This window comes from Microcaecilia unicolor, chromosome 3 (genome assembly GCF_901765095.1).
Source record: "Microcaecilia unicolor chromosome 3, aMicUni1.1, whole genome shotgun sequence".
NCBI classification, from domain to species: Eukaryota; Metazoa; Chordata; class Amphibia; order Gymnophiona; family Siphonopidae; genus Microcaecilia; species Microcaecilia unicolor.
This window is the reverse complement of record NC_044033.1, coordinates 326,346,961-326,370,292: the sequence shown is the minus strand read 5'-3', so window position 1 is coordinate 326,370,292 and position 23,332 is coordinate 326,346,961. Positions and strand designations below refer to the sequence as shown.

At 44.1% G+C, this 23,332-nt stretch overlaps 1 protein-coding gene across 1 annotated transcript in view; it reads left to right on the top strand.

Annotated features, from left to right (window-relative positions):
• The window catches only part of TIAM2 (T cell lymphoma invasion and metastasis 2), a 312,305-nt gene that overhangs the window by 129,536 nt on the left and 159,437 nt on the right, over window positions 1–23,332 (top strand). The window contains exons 12-13 of the mRNA XM_030198390.1: window positions 4,512–4,604; window positions 11,890–12,141. Of these exons, the coding sequence (XP_030054250.1) occupies window positions 4,512–4,604; window positions 11,890–12,141 (345 nt within the window). The remainder of the gene's footprint in view (window positions 1–4,511; window positions 4,605–11,889; window positions 12,142–23,332) is intronic.

Sequence of the window (23,332 nt, the reverse complement as noted above, 5' to 3'; positions counted from 1 at the left end):
ATGTAGGGAGAGATGAGAGTGGAGAGGTACTGAGGAACTGCAGAGTGAATGCACTTATAGGTCAATAAGAGGAGTTTGAACTGTATGCGGAAACGGATAGGAAGCCAGTGAAGTGACTTGAGGAGAGGGCTAATATGAGCATAACGACCCTGGCGGAATATTAGTCGTGCAGCAGAATTTTGAACAGATTGAAGAGAGAAAGATGGCTAAGTGGGAGACCTGTGAGAAGCAAGTTGCAATAGTCTTAAGCGAGAGGTGATAAGAGTGTGGATGAGGGTTCTGGTAGTGTGCTCAGAAAGGAAAGGGCGAATTTTGCTGATATTATAGAGAAAAAAACGACTGGTTTTAGCAGTCTGTTGAATATGTGCAGAGAAGGAGAGGGAGGAGTCAAAGATGACCCCAAGGTTACGAGCTGATGAGACAGGAAGGATGAGAGTGTTATCTACAGAAATAGAGAATGGGGGAGGTGGAGAGGTTGGTTTAGGGGGAAAGATAAGAAGCTCAGTCTTGGTCATGTTTAGTTTCAGATCATGTTCTTCAAGTACAGTACTGTGGTCCATTCCCTTTACGGACCTCAAAGATCAGACAGAGAATTTTAAATTTAGCCCTGCATACTGTACTGGTAGCCAGTGAAGTTTTTGCAAAAATGATTTGATGTGGTCACATTGCTTACAACCTTGCTTACAGTCTTGCTGCAGCATTCTGAATCAATTAGAATTGGTGCAGACCCTTTGTAGTCAGACCAGTGTAGAGTGCATTACAGTAATCCCAGTCTTAATGTTATCAAGACATGCACAACTGAGACCAGATTAGCCTTCTCAGTGTAAGGAGAGAGGCAGCTTAGTTGTCGCAAATGATAGAAGCAACTCTTGAAGGTTACTTGAATTTGGGGGATCAGAGTAAGTGTTGAATCTAGTTGTGATTTCAGGGGGAGTTCATATTTCCTAAAAGAGATTTTGATGTCAGGGATGTGTCTACTTAGACACATAGAAGCTTGGTTTTACTTGGGTTCAGGTAGAGTTTGTTGTTTTTAGCCCATTCAGGGCGTTGGTAAGTCAGGCTCAATGGATATGAGTAGCTGCATGTCATCCGAATAGATGTAGAATTGAATGTCCATCGACCAACAGCTCAGCTAGTGGCTTGAAATAGATGTTGAACAGAATAGGTGACAGTATCGATCCTTGTGTAAACCCACAGGTCAATGCCCATGGTGGCGATGAGGTGCTGCCGAGTAGAATGGACTATTGCCTGCCTGATAGATAGAATCTATAACAAGAGCCAAGTTTATTTTTTTTAAAAGGGAACATTTTCAAAGCAAAAAATATCTGCCCCCTAGTGCTTCACATTTATTATAGTTAGGTCTGTTGTAAAAACTTGCAACAACAGTTGTCATTTTGGAAGGAAATACTACTAACTTGAAAAAAGCAAGATTAGTGTATTCTCCGTTCTTGTTCCCACTCATCTTGTTGATTTCATACTGTTATCAGGAAATGGATTGGGCTATGATAAATTACGCTCCTTGGGGGCAGAGGTGTAGCTAGGTGGGTCACCAGGGGAGGGACTGATCCCCTGAACATCCAATGGCGACGGCATCTATTTTTCATGCAGTCTGTCACATGAAAAATAGGCACCGGTGGCGGCAGTCCACTTTCCGCTCCCCCTGATGCTTCAACCTTGCTACGCTTCTGGTTGGGGGTTCCCTTTATTATTGTCTTTCTAAGGGATATATGGTATGAACCACATTTTAAAGTGACATTCTGTTACGCACATCAATTTAACAGAACTCAACGCTTTGAAAGATGGTTTGAGTGGCCAATTGCATTTGAGAATAGAATAGTGTCATTCCATGAAGGCTGGCCTACGCAGGAAGGGGCCTAATCAAGGGCAAAATTCCTGATGATGTTACTCAAGGCCTAGCGGGGACAGTGTGTCTCAGAGTCTGTCACCTGTAAGCCAAAGGTTCAGGAACCACAAAGGCAACCTATGTGAAAAGAGATGGCTGTCTTAGCTTAGCCGAAAGGCCACAGCTGAAGCATTAACTCTGTGGCTCTTATGAGATTCCCATGGATCTGTGAATGGAGTACACTAGAGGTTAGAGTAGCAGGGAAAACAGGGCTTAAATCCCACTGCTGCTGCTTTTGACTTTGAGCATATCATTTCACATTCCATTGCCTCAGGTATGAATTTAAGATTGTAAGCCCTCCGGAGAAAGTGAAATACCTACTGTACCTGAATATAACATGCCTTGAAAAGATATGAGGTAAATGTACATGAATACTAATTCTGATGCACATCTCTTCACTTACTTGTGACCTGAGAAAAATGCTAGTCAATGGAGGGAGGAGTGGCCTAATGGTTAATGCAGCAGTCCTTGATTCTGGCAACCTGGGTTTGAGTCCTACTGCAGCTCCATGTGACCCTGGGCAAGTCACTCAACCCTCCATTGCCCCAGGTACAAAAAACTTAGATTGTGAGCTCTCTAGGGACAGAGAACGTACCTGCATATAATACATCTAGTAACGCTATAGAAATGATTAGTAGTAGTAGTCTGTAGGACAGGAATAAGTTCTAACTGTGGATCAATATCCTCCCTTCATCCTAGCTAGCCACCTACACACACTATAGTTTTGGATGTTCCTGGGAGCATTTATCTATCCTGTGGGGGTGGTAGAGAAAAGTACAGTAAGAAATGCAAGCTCTTGTGCCAGTGGAGAGTATCTGATGTACCTCCTTTCTGTGATGTACCCAAACACCCAGGTTCTATAAACGGCAACTAAAGTTCCACGTGCAAATCAGTACGCATAGCCAATTTGTGCGTAGAACATAATTGGGTATCAAGCCAATCAGTGCCAATAATTGGATTTTAACAAGCAATTATCAATACTAATTTGCACCAGTTAGGATTTACGTGCATAGCTCGCTAAGCATGTTTTATAAAGTGATAGGCCTAAATTGGATCGTGTAGATCTCAAAATGAGCATGGCTATGGGAGGGGCATGGCATGGGTGGATCATGAGCATTCCTACAATTTACATGCAGTGTTATAGAATATGCCTGATCTGCACCTAAATTGTATGATTTTATACCAGGTTTTAGTTGACGTAAATGGCTGCGACTAAATTTAGTAGCAGGAATGGATGTTACGTGTATTTATAAACTGCGTAGGCAAGGTTTATAGTGCTAAGTGTGGTTTTTTTCAGTGCTGATTTTTTAGGCACCATATATTGACTCTAGTCCAAAGTGGATAATACATTTTTGAGAGAGGAGAAATAAGCCAGAGCCTTATTCAAAGGATTAAGGAGTTACTTTTCCTTAATCCAAAGTTTTCTTTATTTTTACTTCAAAAGTTAAAAGATAATTATTGTTTGTTTACACTTACTGCTTGTACCCCACCTAGAATTTTGAGATAGAGCAGGCTAGAATTTATTTATTTATGTATTTATTATTATTATTATTTTTTTAAAATAAATAAAAGTGCTTAATCAGAACCAGGGTTGAGATCTGGCACCATGAGCCTTTGTTTGCATCTTCCAGCATACAGTGGTGGTCTTTTCGTAAAGTGTGTTACGTTTTTGCTCTTAGCGCACCCTAACAGCTGAGATTAGTGCATTTTAAGTGCAACAGCTGCTCTCATTATTGGGGGTGTGCCCAGCATGTCCTATGTGATTAATGCATGAGCTTGTGCATTAGCCTAACTGCACTTAAGGCTGGATTGTATAAATCGTGCTCAAAAATGGGGGCTGCAAAAATCGCCCTTTATAGAATAACGCTTAGCACCAATTCCCTCGCCCTAACTTTGGGCACCAGACTTACACCTGCTGAAACGCTAGCGTCCAAGTTGGGCGTGGTGACCCAGCATTCCATAACCATGCCCTAACTTTTTGGAACGCCCATGAAACCTCCGTGCCCCTCCCATGGGCATGCCCACTTTTGAGATACGCGCTATGGGAGTTGGGTGCCCTGCCTTTTACAAAGGTGCACAGCCAGATGTGCACAAATTATAATGGATGCCAATTAACATCAATAATTGGTTGTTAGCAGCCAATTATTGATGGTTCAGAGCTTGTTATTCAGTTAATATGTGCGTGCAAATCTTGGTGCTATATATAGAATCCAGGGTTAGCGCCTCCTATTGGCATTTATATGTGCTCTTGCTGTCTAAATCTATTGCAGCTGCTTATAGAATTATGTTCTAGAAGTCCAAGCTGCATTGGGACAAAGCCTGAACTAGCCTAGCCTGCCTCTTTAGATGTGGATTTGTGGAGTAACCTTAGCAGCTCTCTCTTCTGCCCTCTGGGTGTTACCAGATCTTTGCCTGCATCTGAAAGAATGTGTTTTCAGTCTTGCTGGTATGCTCAGAGACAGTGTATTCAAAGTGGCCTCTGCAGTAGAGTAAGCTCCTTTTCAGAAGCTTCGTAGTATGGCATTGTTGTTCTACAGTGATATAGCAGAGCCCTCAACGATTTGTTCAGATTCTTTGTAATCACAGTGTCTTTTATCTTTCTGCACAGGATTTGCTGTCAGAGCACAAGTGAATGACCAGCAGCACCTCAACCATATATTTGTCAGTGATGTCCTTGTCAACGGACTGGCCCACAGGGAAGGTTTGTATCCTTGAGTCCTCTCGCTTTGTGTGGTACTTTTCACAGTAAAGCCTTAGTTTTAGTTGTTTTGGACATTTTAAGTTTCATTTATTTTTATTTTTTGCATTCTGCTCTATGCAGGCCTCGCTGGGCCTTCGAGTTCCCAGTCGGGTAACTTTTCATCATCAATTTATTCGGTTTCACTGCAGCTGTTTTTCCAGATGATATGTCCCAAAAGAATCCTCCCCATTGGCTTCAAAAACTGCATCTGGCCCAGGGGGGACAAGATGATATCTGAAAAGAAGTGCTGAGCTGGAGCTTGGTCACCATTTTCCTTCCTTTTCTTCAAGAATACTATTCTTCTTTGCTGATAATGACAAAAGGAAGGGGAAAACTGTGTACCTTTCCTGCCAGGTCTGCTATTCCAAGACCTGTGGCAGGACAGGTTACCTTGCTTGCAGAGGAAATGCTGAGAGGGGAACCATCCTCTCCACCAGAGGCAGATATCACTTTCATTCAGTCCAGTTGGCCAGAAAATACCTAATGATTGTAGCAGTGTATCTACACAGGCTGAGGGTGTACATGTTTCCCTGTATGGATTTTTGGCATTTGAAGAGCACATTTTAGGAAGGAGCAGAGAAATCAGTGCATGCAACCATTTGAGTGCTGGAGTTGTAAGGTCTCATCTAAGTCCATCACAACAATTGGAACTCATAGGAGCCTTGCAGAGTGATGACTCAAGCATCTGCCTTCCTTCCACAATTAAGGATAACCAGGGCTTTTTTTGAGGGGGTACTGAATACCGGCACCTTTTTCATCGTCTACTAAAATTAACCCATGGACCTCAACTTTTAATGAAAGAGCTCAGGCTCTACACACCAATTCTGTGACTGGTTGCAGGGGGCCTGGCTATTGTGGGGTGGGTCCCTCAGTGATCATCTCACCCCTGAAGGGTGGCCTGGCATTTGAGTACCGGCACCTTTTTCTCTAGAAAAAATGCACTGAGGATAACCAACTTGGATTCCTTAGTGGAGGAAATTCACAAGCGTCAGCAGGTATCAGCTGGGCAATTGTTGATCATATGCATTAATGGTTCATGTAACTCTCTTGACATGTTTCAACTTGAAGCAAGTTTGGTAGTTCTTGTCCACTCAATGTCACAAGCCAGAGGACTCTACAAGATGTCATTTCTGTCACCAGTAAACTCTGGGACTCTCAGACCTGATGGACAGTTCAGTCCAGTCTGGCGAAAGGAGTCCCTTCCAAATTCCTACAGTTCAAATTGTAACATAGTATTCTCTGAGGACAGGCAGGCCAGGTAAGTCTCACATGTGGGTGATGTCATCCACATCACATGGTTCGGAACGCTTTTAAAGTGTATATAACTTTTAAGAGCCATGTGCTAGCATCCCCACTGTGCATGTGCAAGTGCCTTCCTACCCACTTCAAGAGCGCGGGACCAGCCATCTCTTCTTATCAACTGTGGGGAGAGAATGCACTGTCCACAGCTCCTCACAGTGAGAGCCATTTCTTCCCCGCTTTTGTCGGGGAAATACGGCTGCCATTCCAATTCGGTTGTAGACAGTGGAAGAGCCCAGGGCTGAGATGTTCGAGGTCCTGAACTACAACTTCCCTCCTAGTGAGGCTGTGATGGTCCCGCTTCACAAGATCATGCGAGACATTTAAGTATAGAACTGGGAGTCCTTTCTTTCTGTCTCTGTCCTCCCCAAGAAGATTGACTCCATGTATCGGTTCCAGAGTTCCCTTGGGTTTGATAGGCTACAATTGCCTCATCGTTCCCGGGTGGTGGAATCAGCACTTAAAAGAGCCAGGAGTTCTAGGGACATTGCTTAGGTGCCCCCAGGCAGGGAAGTTCAAACCCTGGACTTTTTTGGGCAGAAAATGTATCAGGCCTTTATGCTCATCTCCTGCACACAATCATACTAGCTCTACATGAGCCTTTACTTGCAGAACTTGTTGTGCATTATGTCTGATATGGCAGACTCTCCCACCGGAGTAGGCCGAATCTCTTTGCAAGCTAGCCAAGCAGCAGAAGGTGTAAGTTTTTGGACAGGGGTGCTTACGATACTTTTGATGTGGCATCTAGGATCTCTGCTCTGAATATAGCAATGCTCAGCCTCTCATGGCTGCGTATCTCTGATTTAACTCTGGTCCAGCAGAGATTGGCGGATTCCATATGCAGGGTGGATAACCTTTTTGGAGAGAAGGTGGAGGAGGTCGCTGATCTCGTAAAAAAGCATACTGATGCCACCAATACTCTCTTCCACCAGACGCCTTCTGCACCCTCCTCATCCAGGAGGTTTTCAGGCAAGATGAAGAGAGCTGCATACTACTCTCAGAGGCGTAGGTACACTCCTTCTTCTCTCCAGCCTCCTATGCATCTTTTAATTCTGTCACTGTTTTCGACTCTATCACCTTCACTGGGAGGGCATTCCAGGCATCCACCACCCTCTCCGTGAAAAAGTATTTCCTATTGTTACTCCTAATTTTATCCCTCCCATTGCAGTTTTAATGTATGCTCTGTTGGATCCTGCTCCACTGTTATCTCGCTATCAGTCAGTGAACCTCAGGGCTTTGTCTTGGGACCTTTTCTTGAAGCTCATATCTCGTTTATGCTGACTCAAGGGGCTTTTCCTAAGAGCACCTCAGTTTCATTGGGAGACATTGCTAATTACAGGCCTGTCACTTCTATCCCATTTTTGACTAATCTGTTTTGGAAGTACAAACTCCCCTCAAATCACAAGTCAGGAACCTTGGAAATACAGTTAACACTCAATTCCCCAAATCCAAGCAACCTTCAAGAGCTGCTTCTACTAGTTGCGACAACTAAGCTGCCTCTCTCCTTACATCGAGAAGGAAAATCTTATCCCAGTTGTGCATGTCATGATAACATCAAGACTGGATTACTGTAATGCACTCTACAATGATCGTGGGCATCTCAGCGTTTATCACCTACTGATTTTTACCACAACCTAAAAACACTAGCGCGGCTTTGTAAAAGACCCCCTTAGAGATAGCTGCTATGGGGTTTCAGTCTTAAGGAGTCCATATTCCAACAGCTTAATCCAACTATTTAAGGTCATTTAAAGATGATGGTATTAAATTTGGCGTTCCTTTCTTTTTTTAATTTTTTAATTTACGTAAACCTCATTGACCTGCGAGCCAGCCTATGCAGTATATCAAGAATTGGTAATAAACATTTATTGTTAAAACAAAACAAAAAAACATAAATCAGTATACCCAATATCAAATCCAATGTGACAAAGTCAATACAATACTTACCAATGTGCTGCAAGATAATTTACATAATAAGCTAGAGAAGGTGGGTGGGGGAGGAGGAGAGCTCAACCAGGATTTAATGCCTTTTGAAGAGTTATATTCAAAAACTAGACGGACTAAAGAGCTAGTGCCCAGATGATATTCCTTACAGAATGGAAGGAGGGGGAGGGGAGAAAACACCAAGCCACATCATTGCATGGAATAAGGATTTAGGAGGCTGAATGGATGAGAAAAAGTGGGCATAGGTCTTTAGGGCAGAGGTTTTCAACACAGTACTTGGGGCACATCCAGGCAGTCAGGGTTTTCAGGATGTTCCCATTGAATTTATGGGGATATCTTGAAAATCCTTAGTGGCTAGGTGTTCCCCAAGGACTGGTTGAAAACCCCTGCTTTAAGGGATTGGCTAAATTGTCAACTGTCAATCTCAATTCAACAAAATGAGTACACAATATTATATAGAATGTATTTAACACCCCAGAAGATGGGTAGGATCTTTCAGGGAGTAGACAATGCCTAGTAGTGAAAAAAAATGTGGGAATTTGTGGCTACGTAGTTGAATGTAAGGGCATGAGGTATACGAGGGTGCCCAAAATGGTGGATGGTGGGCCACTTGAGGGCAGGAGCAGGGGGAGATATTGCAATTTTTACATTGATAAGACAGCTGTCAACTGGAAGGAGGAGAAAATGCCAGGCAAAGAAGTGATAGCTACCAACTCTGATGTGTGTCTTCTAAATAAGATAGCACATAAGAAAATTAGTTGCAAGTGGAGAAAGGCAAGGATGAATGTAGGTATTGGAAAATACTTGTGAATAAAAAAAAATGCAGGAGTTGTAAAAAAAACCCAAAAACCCTATATATATATATATATATTTGTGTAAAAAGTAGTCATATCCTGAGTTAAGGCCTTGTGCATCTCGGCAATAATCAACCCACCTTCATACAGGGTTTTACACAAGCCCCGATTTCCCTTCCAGATGTGCAGAGTTGCTCTGCTCACAACATCAGCATCTGGAACTGGGCACATGGAGCAAACGGAGCATGCTAATGGCATGTTGTTTGGTTTGCCCACACCTGAAATGACTCAAGGCCTCATCTAAGTAAGCCCTCAAATGCTTCTATGAGTCAGCTTGATAAGAAATAATGAGGGAGGATGCAGCAGTAAATCACATATAGAAGATCTGTTATTAGAGAAAAAAAGAGGTAATCACTTATGAAATAAAGTAGAATTATTGCAGTCTCAAAAAGCAAAAGTGTATTCAATAGCCTACTCCTCCCTGTAAGATCCGCTTTTCTTCATCATGCATTTTACCTTCTCCTTATCTAATGAAACCATTTAATGTCCATAAAAAGCAGCATCGTTCTACTGAACATTTTGAGTGCATAAGTAATGCCACTCTGGGAAAAGACCAAGGGTCCATCGAGCATTTTGAGTGCACTTTTCTCAGAGAATTCTGTGGGTAAACGGGAGTTAACCTTCAGAAAAAAAAACTTGCTTATTGCCTGCCCCCCGCCCCCACCCCCTACATACATACACACAGAATAAGGACAGTGACAGCACCAGAGGCCAATTTAGAAATGGCCGGACTCTATACAAAAGGATTTCATGTTGAAATTCCAGTGCATTCTTTATGCCACATATATGGATTAACATTCACAATAAACCGAGCACCTCATAAATATCATATTCAAACAAGTTGCTATACTTGACCTCAGCAGTGACTCTTTTCACACTGGGACACAGCCCAGTGATTCACTGGTATCATTTTTTCTTCTACCAATTATTTTTGTTTATTATATATATTATTTCTTCAAATCAATATATGATTAAAAAAATACAAATTAAAAAAAGCTAGTTAGCTTATTCTATTGAAGGACCCTCACCGATCAGGCCCATGTTTCGGGACTCCTACATCAGGATATGGTCCTCACTAGCCTTAGCTTCTCTTTACTCACTGTCCAAGCCATTCTGTAAAGATATTCAGAGTCCCTGTCTGGTTAATGTTACTGAATATCCCATCCATCAGCATTTATCCAGATAGCAGGTGCTGCTATCCTGATAAGTGCTTTTGAATACTGGACTGTATATATTTTTTAAACAAAATGAATCTGCAGTATTTTTTATCTGTGCCTGGATTTCTTTTCTTCATTCCCTATTTTCTCCTTTGTTTTAATGTTACATTTTTAAAATCTCATTTCTTTTCTTCTTTTGTCTGCTGTCTCCTCTTATATCCCACTCTTGCCATCTCACTTGTTTCAGTCCCTCCAAAGGGGCCTCTTATCTCGCTTGCCTCTTCTTGTGCAACCTATGGTTCTTGCTCTGAGTTCCTTCTTCACTTCATCCCTCATCTAGTTCTTCTCAGGTGTTCTTCCCTCCTGTCTTTTTTCTGTCCTCCTTCCTTCCCCCAGTTTCACTTTCATCCTTTCCCTTTCAGCTGTTTAGCGATCCCTCCCTCACCCTTCCAACTTCTGATTTTTTTTTCCCTGCCCTTTTTCAGCCTCGATTTGTCCCATCCCATGTCCTCTCAACATCTATATGAATGTTCTTCAGTCAGTGTCTCATTTCCTGACCCTTGTCTCCCCTTGCCCCACACCATCACGTCTATCATGCAGATGCTATTTTCATGGAGGAAAGTGAGGGAAAACGCAGACCGTTTAGGAGCTGATATTCATCCTGTGCCAGTAAGTGGTTTGTAAGCCACTCACAGCCACTGGCTGAACTAATCCTGGATAGTCAACACTGGGGGGGAGGTGGTGGCACGCGCAACTCCCAGTATTGAATGTCTGGGTATGTGCGCTGACCCGGAAATTAACCAGGCACTGGCCGATATTCAGACTACTGCCTGTTAGCTTGGTGCATAAAGTTGGGCACGCTAGCATTTGGAGGAATGGCCTAGTGGTTAGAGCACCGGTCTTGCAATCCAGAGGTTGCCGGTTTTACTCCTGCTGCTGCTCCTTGTGATCTTGGGCAAGTCACTTAACCCTCCATTGCCTCAGGTACAAACTTAGATTGTGAGCCCTCCTGGGACAGAGAAATATCCAGTGTACCTGAATGTAACTCTCCTTGAGCTACTACTGAAAAAGGTGTGAGCAAAATCTAAATAAATGCTAGAGACACCCATATATTCCTATGGGTGTCTCTATTATTGTTTAGCGTGTGCAAAAAACGGTAGCATGCCTTAGTAAAAGGACCCCTTAATTAGCCAATTAGTGGATCAAATATCATCACTAAGAAGCTAAGTTCTGTCTCTTCCCAAACTCCTCCCCCAGATCACTGCTATCCAAACCAGTCAGGAAATGGCCAGCGTTTAGTGGAGATAGTCAGCGGCACCTACCCGGTTAAGTGCTGCTGAATATCAGTGACTGGCCAGCTCAGTTGGGCAGTAGCGTACCAAAGGTGGGGCGGTCCGCCCCAGGTACAGGCAGCAAGGGGGTGTGCAGAGCAGGCGCGTGGCTGTTGGCTCTGCCGGTCCCCTGCCCCCTCTATCATTACTTCCTGTTCTGGGGCAGGGTACTTGTAAAGCCAACAACCGTGCGCCTGCTCCGCACACACCCTTGCTGGGCAGAATGGTCAGGTGATGCGCTTTGTGGGGGGGGGGGGGAGTGACGTCCCGGAGAGGCGCAGCAGCAACCTGCCCCGTGTGGCGAACAAGATAGGAACTCCAGTGCAGTGGGGTTTAACTCCTGCCCGAATAAACCTAACCTTTCGAACATATAGGTTGCCCCAATCTGTCTGACCTTTCAGATTATCTGTACATTTGTCTTTTAGATTGTAAGCTCTTCGAGCAGGGACTGTCCTTCCATATTAAATTGTACAGCGCTGCGTAACCCTAGTAGCGCTTTAGAAATGTTAAGTAGTAGTAGTAGATTACGTTTATGAGGGCCAGGAGTCAGGATTGCTGTTGTCTGCAGAGCTATTGCCATTATGTTCATCCTCCTCCTCCTAAGCATTAGCAGTGTTCAATTCATTATTTGTTTTGCTTCTTCTTTTTTTTTTTAATGTTTCAGGTCTGAAGGTGGGAAATGAGGTCCTGGCTATAAACGGGGAACCCGTGTGTGATCTTGATCTCAGGCGGATGGAGCTGTTATTTTCAGAAAGAAACGTGCTGCTCACTTTGCGGACAGTGGATTTGGATGCCCAGCAGTTCCCATGGTCTGACGGTGAGATTCCCAAAGACCAGAAGACCCCTGTGCCCCCTCCTAACCAGTCTCAGCTGTTGGAAGAGTTCTTGGATAACTTCCAAAGGAATACGGCAAAGGGTGAGATTTCCTCTTATTACTACTACAGCAGCTCAAGTTACTGTTCAAAATATCTTCGTATTGTGAAAATTAGCTTTATGAGCTCTGTATCTGGGTCCTCCTCCCTTATTTCCTGGAAGTGTCAGCTTGCTTTTTAGGTAAAATCACTTTTCTCACTCTTGGTTGCCTGCATGTTCTCCCTGCATGTGAGCTCATGAGCCTTTGAGGAGCAGTTAGACAAAAAAGGAAGCGGGCTTGCAGGAGGGTTTGAGCCAGCTGACCTCTTCAAAACAGCATCATGCCCACTACTAAATTTTATTGCATTCTCCTTCATTCTTATTCCTAGGGCCAAGTTATTGTGTGCTAATATACTCTGTGACTTTATATTTGTACACATAATAATGTCTGGAATAAAAAGTATAGAGAGGGGCACATTCGGCCATCTGGACCATTCATGGGAGCTAGAAGATCTGTCAGAGTTAGGCCTGTAACTAGGATGGGAAAGCAGAGCAGTTGCTAAGGTCATAAGCCTTGTGGGAGCAGAAATGCAGAGCCATAGACTGATGTACCTAGACTGGGTCCCATTGTACGAAGGTCTGAGCATGGGAGGAGGGAATGGGGGCTAGTGAGACTCCTTTTCCTTCTCCCATATCTAGGCCATATCTTCCTCTGGTATGGATCCCTCCTTCCCCCCCCCCCCCCCACCTTATCCCACCTCTTCTTTTCTCTCATTCACATCCCAGCAGTGCTCTTCCTGTCCTTGTCCAGCTAGCTCTTCACTCTAGCAGCCTCCGTGTCATGGTTCAGTTTTCAGGCTTGACCAGATCTGTGGCTTGCAGAGATCTGTGGAGCACTACAGGGGCTGAGACCACAAAACTGAGCCGCTTGGTAGAGGATGCTGAAGAAGGAGGGAGACACTCAGGGGATGGGGTTGATGAATGAAAAAGAGCAACTATTAGAGGGGTTAATTTTTTAAGATCTCAAAATGGTACAAAAAGCAAGTAACAATACAAAAGCTACAGACTCCCAAGAACTTAAATGCTAAAAACGATTCTCACAGTATTTGTTTTCATATTTTGTGATCACCCCCATCCCTCCCCCCTTCTTATAAGGCAAATAGGTATGCAAGAGCCAGCATTAGGGGTACTTAGGAGGGAGACGAGAGATATTGAGACAAAGAGTTGAAGGCTAAAAAGGATATCAAGGCACAGAGAATAAAGGGTTATTAGGAGACAGAAAGGACGATGGAGTATGGGATGAGTGAACAGAGGTAGTGAGGAGAAGGGAGATTGAGGGATTATGGGACATTGTTACAGAAAAGAGGTGAGGGAAGGCAGAGAATAAGAGTTATATATATTTTGTTTAGTCATTCTTTGGAAAAAAAGAGCTTCACGTCTTGCTTTAATCCTTGGTTGTGTGATTATTGCAGCTCTCTTTGTTCTAATATTAAAGCTGCTTCCCCAAAGCGACTTCAATGAATACAGAATTCTGTAATGCCATAATTATGATCATATAATGTCACTCTCAGTCTCTTCCAGCATTAGGTTTAAGATCCTGCTACTAACTCATTGAGCCTTTTATTCATATACTCAGTCTGATTAATTGGACTCTCTGATCCCACACACCCCTGTCTGCACACAGTCTCCATTCACAGCACAGGAAGTTCCTCACAGCCCCTTCAACTCTGGCTATTCATTAGCAAATCACTACCTCACTGCTTCTGCCCATTTAGCACCTTCACCCTCCAATTCTATACCACTGCATTTGAGGAACTGTGGACTTAAGATGCTCTACTTGGATCAGTGATGGGTGGCCATGGCTTTGAGACTGTGAGCTGTGAGTTTTTCTGTATTCCTGGCTCATGGGTAGACTGTGTCTTACCTTACCTCATATATGTTTCTAATTCTTGTTTTACTCTTGAATCTGATTTTATCTGTTCAACTTTTTTTTTTTACTGTGGCTAGTGAAAAACAGTATAGAAAATCTTTTAATATACTAAACTAAAAACCAAACTAGGTTTCTACACACTTAGTGGGGGGGGGGGGGGGGGGAGGCAATTCTGGGCGCCCGGAATCCATCATAGAATACTGTTGTAACCCAGCGTCAGCGCACCTACATGTATGTGACAGCAGCCATAGACCTGGTGTTACTACAGTCATGTTCTGTGGCAAGGGCGCCTGTAACCAGGGGCATAGCCAGACTTTGGCGGGAGGGGGGTCCAGAGCTCGAGGTGAGGGGGCACATTTTAGCCCCTCTCCCCCCGCCCTTGCTGACTTTGGCCCCCCCCCCCCCCCCCCCCCCGCCGCCGACCCTCTCGACCCCCCTCTCCCGCTGCCAACCTGCCGTTGCCTACCTTTGCTGGCGGGGGACCCCAACCCCTGCCAGCTGAGGTCCTCTTCTCGCAAAAGGCTTCCTTCTGTTTCTGACATCCTGGAAACCCGTATTTTCGAAACAAGATGGATGTCCTTCTTTCGTTTCGAAAATACTGTCAGAGACGTCCAAATCCTTAAATTTGGACGTCCCTAGACATGGACGTTTCTGATTTTCTGCAATTTTTGAAACCAAAGACGTTCGTGTAAAAAACGTCCTAATGCAAGCCATTTGGATGTGGGAGGAGCCAGCATTTGTAGTGCACTGGTCCCGTTGACATGCCAGGACACCAACCGGGCACCCTAGGGGCCACTGCAGTGGACTTCATAAAATGCTCCCAGGAACATAGCTCCCTTACCTTGTGTGCTGAGCCCCCCAAAACCCACTACCCACAACTGTACACCACTACCGTAGCCCTTACGGGTGAAGGGGTACACCTAGATGTGGGTTTTGGATGACTCGCTGTTTCCTCCACAAACATAACAGGTAAGGGGGGGGGGGGTTGGGGCTGGGTCCACCTGTCTGAAGTGCACTGCACCCACTAAAACTGCTCCAGGGACCTGCATGCGCTGTCATGGACCTGAGTATGACATCTGAGGTTGTCACGACATATTTTGAAAGATGTTTTTTGAGGGTGGGAGGGGGTTAGTGACCACTGGGGGTGTAAGAGGAGGTCATCCCCGATTCCCTCCGGTGGTCATCTGGTCATTTCGGGCACCTTTTTGTGCCTTAGTCATAAGAAAAACAGATCCGGGTGAAAAAGTCTAAGTGTTCGTCAGGGATGTCCTTGTTTTTTTCGATTATAGGTCAAAGACGTCCAAGTGTTAGGTACACCCAAGTCCCGCCTTCGCTACGCCTCCAACACGCCCCCTTGAACTTTGGCCGTCCTTGCGATGGAGTGCAATTGGAGACGTCCTAAATCAGGTTTTGATTATACCGATTTAGATGTCCCTAGGAGCAGGACGTCCATCTTCTAATTTATATCGAAAGATGGACGTCCTTCTCTTTCGAAAATTAGCCCAATAGTGTTTTTCTGTCTCTGGAGAGCTCATAATTTGAGTTTGTACCGGAGGCAACAGAAGGTTAAGTGACTTGCCCAAGATCAGAGGGAGATTTGAAGCCTTGTTCTTGAGCTCCTGTTCTAGCCATTAGGCTGCTCCTCCATGTCCAGAGGGCAGAGTAGAATTGGAGCTGCAGTGTATGTGTATTTTATAAAATATATGTGTGCACAAAGAAAGATTAAATTGTGTGTAGGTATTTGAGTGCTGTTGAGGCTGGATCTGGGAACCTCTTTCATAAAGGCACATAAGCTCACCTAGATATTTACATGTACATTTACGTAAGGCACTTATAATCCGTAAGATCCCAAAAAGAGCGCCTTGTGGTTTACAAATAAGATGAAAAACAGGGCATTCCCTGCAAACTATAAATAAATTCCATTACTTATTAAATAATTGATAAAGATATGTTTTCAGAGCATTCTTAAACCACTTTGACTGACCTAGAGGGGCATAATTGAACTTCGTCGGTTAAATAGATCGTCGGCAATCTATTTTGGCGGCGGCGCAACAGCTGGCCGGAACCGTATTATCGAAAAAGATGGCCGGCCATCTTTTTTTTTCGATAATACGGTTTAGCCTGGCCAAATCCCAGAGTTCGCCGGGTTTGAGATGGCCGGTTTTGTTTTTCAGCGATAATGGAAAAAAATGTCGGCGATCTCAAACCCGGCAAAATCCAAGGCATTTGGTCATGGGAGGAGCCAGCATTTGTAGTGCACTGGTCCCCCTGCCATGCCAGGACAGCAACTGGGCACCCTAGGGGGCACTTCTAAAAATTGTAAAAAAAAACACAAATAGCTCCCAGGTGCATAGCTCCCTTACCTTGGGTGCTGAGCCCCCCACATCCCCCCCAAACCCACTCCCCACAACTCTACACCATTACCATAGCCCTTATGGGTGAAGGGGGGCACCTACATGTGGGTACAGTGGGTTTTGGGGGGTTGGAGGGCTCAACACTTAGCACCACAAGTGTAACAGGTAGGGGGGGATGGACCTGGGTCTGCCTGCCTGAAGTGCACTGCACCCATTAAAAACTGCTCCAGGGACTTGCATACTGCTGTCAGGGAGCTGGGTATGACATTTGAGGCTGGCATACAGGCTGGCAAAAAAAGTTTTTTATTTTTTTTAGTGTGGGAGGGGGTTGGTGACCACTGGGGGAGTAGGGGGGGGCCATCCCCCATTCCCTCTGGTGGTCATCCGGTCAGTTGGGGCACCTTTTTGAGGCTTGGTCGTGAAAATAAAAGGACCAAGTAAACCTGGCAAAATACTGATGAACGCTGCTTTTTTTTCCCATTATCCGCGAAAGCCGGCCATCTGGTAGCCATGCCCGCCTATGTCCCGCCTTTGCTACGCCGCCCACGCCCCCTTGAACTTTCGCCGGCTCAGCAACGGGAAAGTGGCGATGGTGTCAAAAAAGCAGCTTTCGATTATACCGATTTCGCCGCTTTTGAGAGATCGCCGGCCATCTCCCGATTTATGTCAGAAGATCGCCAGCGATCACTTTTGAAAATAAGCCTGCTATTGTCCTAATGTTCAAAGGTAAAGAATTCTACCGCTTTACAGACTGGACGGAAAAAGCCCATCAAAGACAGATCTATATATAACACCTTTAGGGTTAGGATGTTGCAGTAAAAGAGCAAATCTGTCTGGTAAACCAACATGACACTGTGAAAGAGTTATGAGCTCGGATAGATATGCAGGAGGTAATCCATTCAAAACTAAGAAAGTGATTGTATATGATTTATATACTACTCGTGCCTTTCCAGGCAACCAATGCAATTTTCTCAAAAGTGGAGTGGCTGAGTCATACTTAGAGGAGCTACAAATCAACCTCATTGCAGTATTTTGCAATGTCTGTAGCTTTTTCCAAAGATCATTATAAAATTATCCCCTTAATGACTTTAAATCGGAAAATAAACAAAAGAGGTGTTTATCTTACAAAGAGACTAGATATATTTCAGTCAAAGCTGGAACAGTTCATTTCTTTCCTTAAATCTAAGTTGGTTGAGGAGAATTACATGTTCACAGCAAGTGCTGTTCAGTTTTGTAGGAGCAGATGGAGCTGCGTGGGTCTTTAAGAGCTGAAAATGGAGACATTACCAGGGCTGTGACTGCTTTCCTGCTTCTGTTCCTGTAGACTTTATGGCTTGTCAGTGCGGGGAGCCAGAAAATAGCTTCTGTGCTTTTTCTTCTCATTTCCTCCCCAGCTGGTATGATGTCTCCATAAACTGGGAGATTCTAAGCAAACCACATATGTCTCAGATGGGAGTACAGGCATGAGATGCCAGCCATTTTCCTTGTGTCTGGTTCATAAAGCACAGTGGTAAGCAGGAGCGTCCCGAGCCAGAAACATGCCATGTGCGGCCTTCCCCCAAGTGCTCCTGCCCTGCCCACCACACTGTGACCAAGGGAAGCCAGTGGATGGACGCAGTTTGGCACCCCAGCTTCCCTTGCACCCTGTGTGACTGCACTGGCTGCACTTACCTCGTTATGGCAGGCCAGAATAAGCTATTGGCAAATTTTTGCACATACTGGGCTATTCTAGAAAGGGTGCTTCAAGATGAGCACTTTTTATATACTAGTGATGAGCACTGAATTCGGCACTGAACTTCAGACTTAAGCTGCAACCTGGTGCAAATTGGGAGCAGATCCTCACTATTGTGTAACACTGTGTACATCTTTTATGAGCACACCTGACCTGCCCGTGCCCACAAGTTTAGGGGGAGGGCTTGTGAGATCTGCTGAGGACTTGGGTGATTAGGACTGTCAACTGTCTGCTTTTTCCACACGTTAATGTGCAGAAGGTAGAAGAATGGGTAATAAGGGCAATTGCATAACTGAACACCCAAATTTACGCACCCCTTGCACACCTAAATGTACAGACTACTAGCACTAAAGTGTGTTCAGTGTACACTTACCCATGAAGGTGCCAGCATGGTTCTTAAGTGCTACTCTGTTATAGTGCATGTAAGTGGCATAGGGGTATATTCTACAAGTAGCGCCTAAAAATCGTCTCTGAAAATTTAATGCGCTTAGCGGGATTCTATAAGGAGTATGCGTCCTTTACAGAATCACGCTTAGTCATGAACTGCGCCTGACTGTAGGTGCCTGCAATTAGGCTAGGCCAACTATGAACAGGCTTAAATGCTGGTGCCCACAGCTGGACGCAGTTTGGCCATATTCTATATCAATGCACATAACATTTGGGAACATCCCCAGAAATGCTCCCATCCGCGTTAGGATTTACATGCACATTGTTATAGAATACGATATGAGCCGCAGTTAGGCCCTTAAACCCTATTTAACCAGCCAGGAGCCGTTAAATAGTTTTGAAAATCAGGGGGATGGTGCCTGACTGCAAGGAAGGTGCATATGGAAGCGAAGGAGTAGCCTAATGGTTGGTGCAGTGGGCAGAGATCCTGGGGAAATGGGTTCCATTCCCACTGCAGTTCCTTGTGATTCTGGGCAAGTCACTTAACCCTCCAGTGCTTCAGGAACAAAACTTAGGTTTGTGAGCCCACTAGGGACAGAGAAAGTACCTGCATATAATAAATGTAAACTGTTTTGGTTGTTCCACAGAAAGGCAGTATATCAAATCCATGACCCATGTGAGTGGAGCATAGGCAGGACATGTACATAGTAGATGACTGCTACTACTACTTATCATTTCTGTAGCGCTACAAGGCATACACAGCGCTGTACACCATACACAAAAAAGACAGTCCCTGCTCAAAGAGCTTACAATCTAGATAAGACAGGCAGACAGACAGAACAATTAAGGGTAAGGGAATAAAGAGGTGAAGATAAAAAGGAGAGGGCAAGTGAGCAGTGGTTAGGAGTCAAAAGCAGTGGTAAAGAGGTGTGCTTTAAGTTTGGACTTGAAAACAGCCAAAGAGGGGGCTAGACGTACAGGCTCGGGAAGTTTCTCCCAGGCGTGAGGTGCAGCAAGATAAAAGGAACGGAGTCTGGAATTAGCAGTAGAGGAGAAGGGGTCAGATAAGAGAGTTTATCAACAGAACGAGTACCTGAGGGGGGGCATAGGGAGAGACAAGAGTGGAGAGGTACTGGGGAGTGGCAGAGTGAATGCACTTATATAGATCAATAAGAGAAGTTTGAATTGAATGCGGAAACGGATAGGGAGCCAGTGAAGTGACTTAAGGAGAGGGCTAATGTGAGCATAGCGACTTTGGCGGGAAATGACGGCAGATAAAGACCTGCACAGTCCATCCAGTCTGCTCAAACAAGATAAACTTTATCTCCTAGTTAAGCACATACTTGCAAATTCTATATAAATTGGTTAGATAACACTTGATTCTAGACTGCAACTGGTTTAATCTGTTTGTGACTGTATTGCTTTTGATTAGTTTGATGACTGTATTTTAAATGTTTCTTATTAACCGCCTTGGATCCTTTTGGGAATTTGGTGATATAGAAATCTCAGATTAGATTAGATATAGTGCGACTAGAGTTGTGCGCGCAAATCTAAGCGTATTCTGATTTGTACGCGCTACTCAATTGGTTAACAAGCCGATCAGTGCCAATAATTGGATATTAACAAGCAATTATCAGCACTAATTGCCACTAATTAGAATTTATGCTCACTACTCGCTAAGCATATTCTATAAAGTAGTCCGCATAAATTCTACCGTGCGGATCTCAAAAGGGGACGTGGCCATTGAAGAAGCATGGGCGGGTCGTGTGCATTCCTAAAATTTATGTGCAGTGTTATAGAATAACCCGTTCCACTCCTTAAGTTAGGCGTGGGCATTTACACCAGCTTTTCATTGGTGTAAATGGCTGCACCTAAATTTTAGTCATGCAGACGGCGCTATGAGTGTTCTGTAAGCCATGCATAACTTTAGGTGTGGTTCATAGAATATTTGTAGGTGCATTTTCCTTCTGTGTTGATTTTTTTGGCGCCATATATGGAATGAGGCCCATAGGGCCCTATATTCAAAACAATTTAAATTGCCATGAGAAGCTAACCAGGTATATTCAAAAGACAGTAGCACTCAAGCTGAAAGTGGCTAGTTTGGGGGCACTGCAGGGGTGGAGTCAGCATTTAGCTGGTTATGACCACCACATAAAATGGAGTCCTATCTTTATGCGGTTCTTCATAGCCGATTAAGTTTCAAATAGCGCACCTATCCAGCTGTGTTGTAGTCAGCTTCCTATTCCTGAAAATTCAATGCTTGAGCTCAAACATGGCCTTGCATTGAATCTCCAGGTTTAATGTCAACCACAGTCAGCAAAACACCAATTGCTGCCGGGTGAATATCGGGCCCGTAGTTTATATGATAATATATACTGCGTGTGTCACTTGGTGCACCTAGGCATACCAGGTTGCACCTGCCATTGACCTGATGTAAGAGGGTGTTACAACGTGGACATGCCAATGTTGACCTTGAGCCAGTATTCTGTAATTGGGGCATCTAGACTGAGACACCAGTTTATAGAATTGCCCTTTAAGCTTTTACATAGAATAGTCAGTTATGTGCAGAACTGCAGCATTTAGTTAGGAGCTTTTATGTCTGCTGTAGAGCTCGCGCAAGTGCTCATGCCTAAAGCGATGCGCTTAAATGTGGTCTTAATCTCATATTCTGTAATATCTTTCATAACATTCACACTTAGCAGCACCAAAATTTAGGCACCGGGATGATTTTCGCTAAGCGCGAATTATATAGCGGCAGTTACGTACAGAACTGCCATTATAGAATACTAGCATAAGTCCACAGTTTTGGGCCCAGTTGTAGGAGCGAGCACTTACTCTACGTCAAAGGCTGGTGTAAGTGGCAGTTAGACACAGAACTCCTAGTATTCTAGAACATGCACGCTTAACTCCTAGGCATGCCCTTGACCTACCCATGCCCCTCCCATATCCATGCCCCCTGGAAGTTGTGCACAATATGAAACTTCTAGAACAGCAGCTAAGTACATTTAGACCCACAATTGCTAACTGCTGCCAATTAACACTAATTTAAGCCAGTAATTGGCTGCTAACTCCAATTAACAGCCAATTATTACATGAAGTTGCAAATGCAACTGACATTCTATAAATTGCGCGCTCAACTTTGTACACTAAGCTTAAATTTGGGCACATAAGTTTATAGAATTAGGGGGGTTAGTGCTCACACTTTAGGTGCTTAACTTTAGGAGACAGGCAGAGAATTACCCCCTAGCTGTCTGTGACTTTCCAGTGTAAGATCCTCTTGAATTTTGTTCTCTTCTGGCAGGGAAGTTGTGTAGGGGTCCTTTTCCTCTCATTAAAGATATTGAATCGCATTGATGGTGTGGAAGGCACAGTTAGATCTCTCTTGTCAAACAGAGGCGATTGGCACTTAACTTATTTCTCCACTTTCTCCCTCTGACCTATTATATATCATAAGAAAAGAAAATAATTCCTGAGTCTTATGTTTCAGCAAGCTTCCTTAAATACATTAGACATGCTGTAGTACTTTTGAAAAATGTCCCTCCTGCTGCCACTACTTTTTCAGCTGGGACTCTGAGGCCACATCTGTGCCACCAGGTCACAGCCAGGGAATATGTTGTGTGCTGTTCCTGTACTCAGCGCTTGTAGCTTGCCTTGCAAGTGGTCTGGCCTGCTCTCTTTGTCTCCTGGGAATGCTGCAATGTCCTGGCCCCCTGCCCGCTCACTATATTAGTGTGTCACAGATGGCAGCACTGCACAGGGCCCCTGAGCCACCTGCTCTGTGAGAAGTGTTAAGCCTGAAGAAATTCTGCCCAACGGGAATGTGCATATGGGGAAAAGCATTTGTTAAACTAAATGCTGTGCTGAGGAAGTGACAAAAAAAGTGAAGAGGAAAAGTACAAATTTTGATTAAACAGATGGACTTGCAGTTAGATAGCTTAGATTAGTGTGGCAGATCTAGTGATTCCTGCTTCTTTCTCACTCCTTCCCAGAGTGGCTATAACCTGTCTGTCAGGCTTGTGATCTTCTGAAACAGTGACTAGAGACTTAAAGCTGAGGCCACAGAAACAAGTTAGTAAGGCATGAGGCAGGTGAAAGTTCTGATTGTCAGTCTATATTAATAGCTCCGTTTTGTTAATCTCATTTTTTTGTTTAAAGTTATAACCTCTTCTCTTCTGAGATGAGACTTTTAAGAACATAAGCAATTCCATATTGGAACATACCAAAGGTCCATTAAGCCCAGTATCCTGTTTCCAACAGTGGCCAGTCCAGGTCACAAGTACGTAGCAAGATCCCAGAAATAAGCAGTGGATTTTCCTGTCCATATTAATAATGGCTTATGGACCTTTCTTTCGTGAAATTATCCAAACCTTTTTTAAACCCTGCAAAGCTAACTACTTTTACTACCTTCTCTGACAACGAATTCCAGAGTTTAATTACATGTTGAGTGAACAGATATTTTTTCCGGTTTGTTTTAAATTTTACTACTTAGTAAGTTCATTGCATGCCCCCTAGTCCTAGTATTTTTGGAAAGAGTAAACAAACAATTCATGTCTACCTGTTCCATTCCACTCAGTATTTTATAGACCTCTATCATATCTCAGCCGTCTTTTCTGCAAGCTGAAGAGCCCTAGCAGTTTTAGCCTTTCCTCATAGGGAAATCGTCCTATCCCCTTTATCATTTTCGTCACCTTTCTCTGTACCTTTTCTAATTCTGTTATATATTTTTTGAGATGTGGTGACCAGAATTGCACACAGTATTCGAGATGCAATCGCACACATTATAATTACAGTTTAATCTTGTCTGATTGGACTCCCCCCCCTGCCCCTAAAGGATTAATATTACATTTGGTCT